Source organism: Tenrec ecaudatus, chromosome 4 (assembly GCF_050624435.1).
Source record: "Tenrec ecaudatus isolate mTenEca1 chromosome 4, mTenEca1.hap1, whole genome shotgun sequence".
NCBI classification, from domain to species: Eukaryota; Metazoa; Chordata; class Mammalia; order Afrosoricida; family Tenrecidae; genus Tenrec; species Tenrec ecaudatus.
The window spans coordinates 67,105,821-67,109,364 of NC_134533.1; the positions used below are offsets into that span (position 1 = coordinate 67,105,821).

A 3,544-nucleotide genomic window follows, 5' to 3' on the forward strand; every position below is an offset into this window, starting at 1 on the left:
TTAATTTACTGAGATTCAAAGGAGGAGATATCAAGAAGAGGAAGTAATTATGTATTCATTCTCCATGGCTGAAGTGAAGAAAGAACAAGATTTTGGAAGGCAGAGATTTTTTTTGAGAATATCATAGAAATGAGAGCCGTATGTTTTTCATCATATATCCTATCCTATAAATCTAAAAAAAGGAATTAAAATATGGATACTGCATCACATCTGGATTCAATTACAGGTTGAACTGTTTAGGAGATTGTCATCACATAAATTTTACCATGCATGGTTTTATAAGAAAAGTTTTTGGAAACCCGTGTCTATTTGTGAGTGTGTATGTTTTCCAATTCTGCTCTCCCCATGTTCTGCACTAAATTTATGCGACCAAGCTATTATTGAGAACTTAATTGTAAAAGTGATTGGCTTACTCGATGTTATAAAAAATATCTGTGGGGTGACTTTTGAATATGTGTGGAGCCCTGCCCTTACCCGTTGATCCCAACTCACATGATTGTCGTCGTTTCCTTTGAGTCCCAACTCCACAAATCCTCTCTCTCCCCCATGTGCAATCATTGCTGTGTAAGTTACTTATTTATCACTAATGATTTCTTCTTTTCATTCTTAAGAATTTAAATCATATTTTAAAATTATCTTCCAAGGGTTTTTCACCATATTAGTAATGTCTGGGGTTCAGTAAAGAAATCAAGAAAAGATTGGCTTAATGAGTGATAATAGGAGAGCTTAGATAAGTTTACATGGGTCTGGCAAGCACGTGTAGGCATAGCTCTGCTTAAGTTATGAATGAAGATTTTATTTATAAGGATATATTTAAGATACAAAGAAAGTAATGTTTTCAACAGCTGATTGCAGTAGTACTGAAGTCCCAAGATTTGACAGACTATGGGGAAAATTAAGGTTAGTAACCTATGGGTTCATTACAACATAAAATTGTACTGAATTAAATTTCCTTTTCTTCTTTAACCTTCCTACCCTTTGTTTCTTACTCATTCACCTTATCTTATGCCTTATCTAACTCTGTCAGATATATGAGCAGCAAGATAGAGGAATCTGTTCTATTCAGTCACTGTTACCTTGGACACAGATCAATTCAGCAATCCAGTTAAATAACTATTTTATTGCTAGTTTCACCTCCTCCACGTATTAAAAATTATGAACCATTTAATTTGTATCACAGAAGATAACCTCAGCTCTCTCCTATAGATCAATTGATGGAACGGAACTACCAAACGTACAGCCAGCAATTCAATGCTTCCACACAGCCCCAGAAGAGCACCAGGAGCACCTTTTTAAGCACTATTAAGGGATTAAGCTATTTTCTTTTAACTGTTTTGTAACTGTCATGAGAAGTTACAAAACTTATCTATCCATTTGAGTTACAACATTGTCTCTTACACAGAAATACTAAATAATTTTATGAAATGAAGTACAAATATGCTTATAAAAGAATACGTTTTACTATCAATGGATAGATTAATGTTATGATTCCTATAATATAAAATTATATGTGCATTATGCGTTATCTTTCGGTAATATTACATTTTAACACAGTACTTCATATGTGGCTGAAGGTTTTACTTATCCATACATACATACTACAGATTAAGAATTTGTATTGATTCTCACAACAAAAGTAAAGATCCAACTGAACAAGATTTTCATGTTTTGCAGGATCTGGGTGTGATCATATTGTCAAAACAAATTTACCGTCACCACCTCAGCAGTGCCCTCCGGAAGCAAAAGATGCCACCTGTGAACATATCCCGCCCCTCGTCTATGACTTTTTTGCTCCTGGGCATCCCAGGACTAGAACACCTTCATGTCTGGATTGGGATCCCCTTCTGTTCCATGTATGTGGTGGCTGTGATAGGAAATGTGACCATTCTGGCTGTAGTGAGGGCAGAGCGGAGCCTCCATGAACCCATGTTTCTTTTCCTGTGTATGTTGTCTATCACGGACCTGGTCCTGTCTACATCAACCATACCCCGGATGCTTTGTCTCTTCTGGTTTGGAGCCCATGATATTGCCTTTGATGCTTGCCTGACCCAGATGTTCTTTATCCACAGCTTTACTGCCCTGGAATCGGGCTTCTTCCTGGCCATGGCCATTGACCGTTACGTGGCCATCTGTGATCCGTTGCACCATTCCACCATTCTCACCCATTCTCGCATCATCATAATAGGCATAATTGTGGTGATTCGCGGTGTAGCTTTCTTTACCCCACATCCTATTTTGCTCAAGCAACTACCCTACTGTAGAACACGAATCATTGCCCACACCTACTGTGAGTTCATGGCTGTGGTAAAGCTAGCATGCATGGACACGGGATCAACCAAACGTTATAGTCTCAGTATGGCTTCTATAATTGGGTCAAGTGATGCCATTCTCATTGCTGTATCCTATGCCTTCATCCTTCGCTCGGTATTCCGCTTGCCATCCCGAGAAGCCAGCTTTAAGGCTTTGGGCACATGTGGTTCTCATGTCTGTGTCATTCTGGTTTTCTATTCCACAGCTGGTTTTTCCATTTTCACTCACCGGTTTGGGAAAAATGTGCCTGCACACATTCATATTTTTATTGCAAATATGTACCTTTTGGTGCCCCCTTTCCTTAACCCCATTGTGTATGGAGTAAGGACCAAGAAAATACGGGGAAATGTTTTTAGGGCTCTAGGGTTCAAGGTGGCCTGATTTCAGTTGAATGAGTACAAGAAATGGTACAAGAACAATTTCAAATAGAAAGACGATGTAGGACAAATAAATAATTGTTCTTAGTTCCTCAAAAATGAGTATTAGCACCTGAAAGTGCTGTTAATTATGATTCATGTAATTTCTATATTTCTGAATGAATCTTTACAGATATTTTATTTAATGAATCTTGAAACAGACATTGTTAATTTCTGCCTTGCTCAGTGTGTTTCAGAGTATAATTGCAAATAATGTGTGAAAATAAGGGAAGATTGAGATTCTAATGTAGGAGAAAACATGTAGGGTTCCCAAGAGAACGGTATGCTTGATGATACAGAATATGCAGTAGAAATAATTTTATCAGGTTATGTAATTTTGATTCCATTTCCTCAAATGAAAGCAAATTGAAGTCCTTTTATTTATCCAGATAATTATCTTCACCTTTCTTTGGGAATATTATCTATAATCCCTGCACTTTCTTTTTCTGACAACCATCCAAAATGGAGATATTGATATTTACACTCACAAATTCCCTCAGTCCTTGCTTATTCATCCTAGGAACTCATGATCATAAGTCATACACTAAGACAAACATTTCTACATTCACCAATTACCATGTCCATAATAACTATGAAGAGTATGAAGTGTCCTGTTTTGGAGAACTTAGCATAAATTGTGTGACCCCATTAATAAATGTCACTCAGGCTCAATCAACAACAATTTTGAGGGCTATAGTAATGAGTTTCTTTGAACATGGTAGGTTAAATATTTATGAAGGATATTAAATTGTCTGCCCAATTGGACTTAGGACTCAGCTAAAGTACATATTGATGTCATCAATATATATGGAATTAGT

At 36.9% G+C, this 3,544-nt stretch overlaps 1 protein-coding gene across 1 annotated transcript; it reads left to right on the forward strand.

Annotated features, from left to right (window-relative positions):
• The first annotated feature begins 1,746 nt into the window (after positions 1 to 1,746).
• Positions 1,747 to 2,691, forward strand: LOC142446841 (olfactory receptor 52D1-like). Its single transcript, XM_075548576.1, has one exon. The coding sequence runs from the start codon at positions 1,747 to 1,749 to the stop codon at positions 2,689 to 2,691; it is 945 nt and encodes a 314-aa protein (XP_075404691.1).
• Positions 2,692 to 3,544: the final 853 nt, after the last annotated feature.

Excerpts from the sequence above, each read along its gene's own strand:
- LOC142446841 (XM_075548576.1), top strand. The coding sequence starts at position 1,747 with ATGCCACCTGTGAACATATCCCGCCCCTCGTCTATGACTTTTTTGCTC.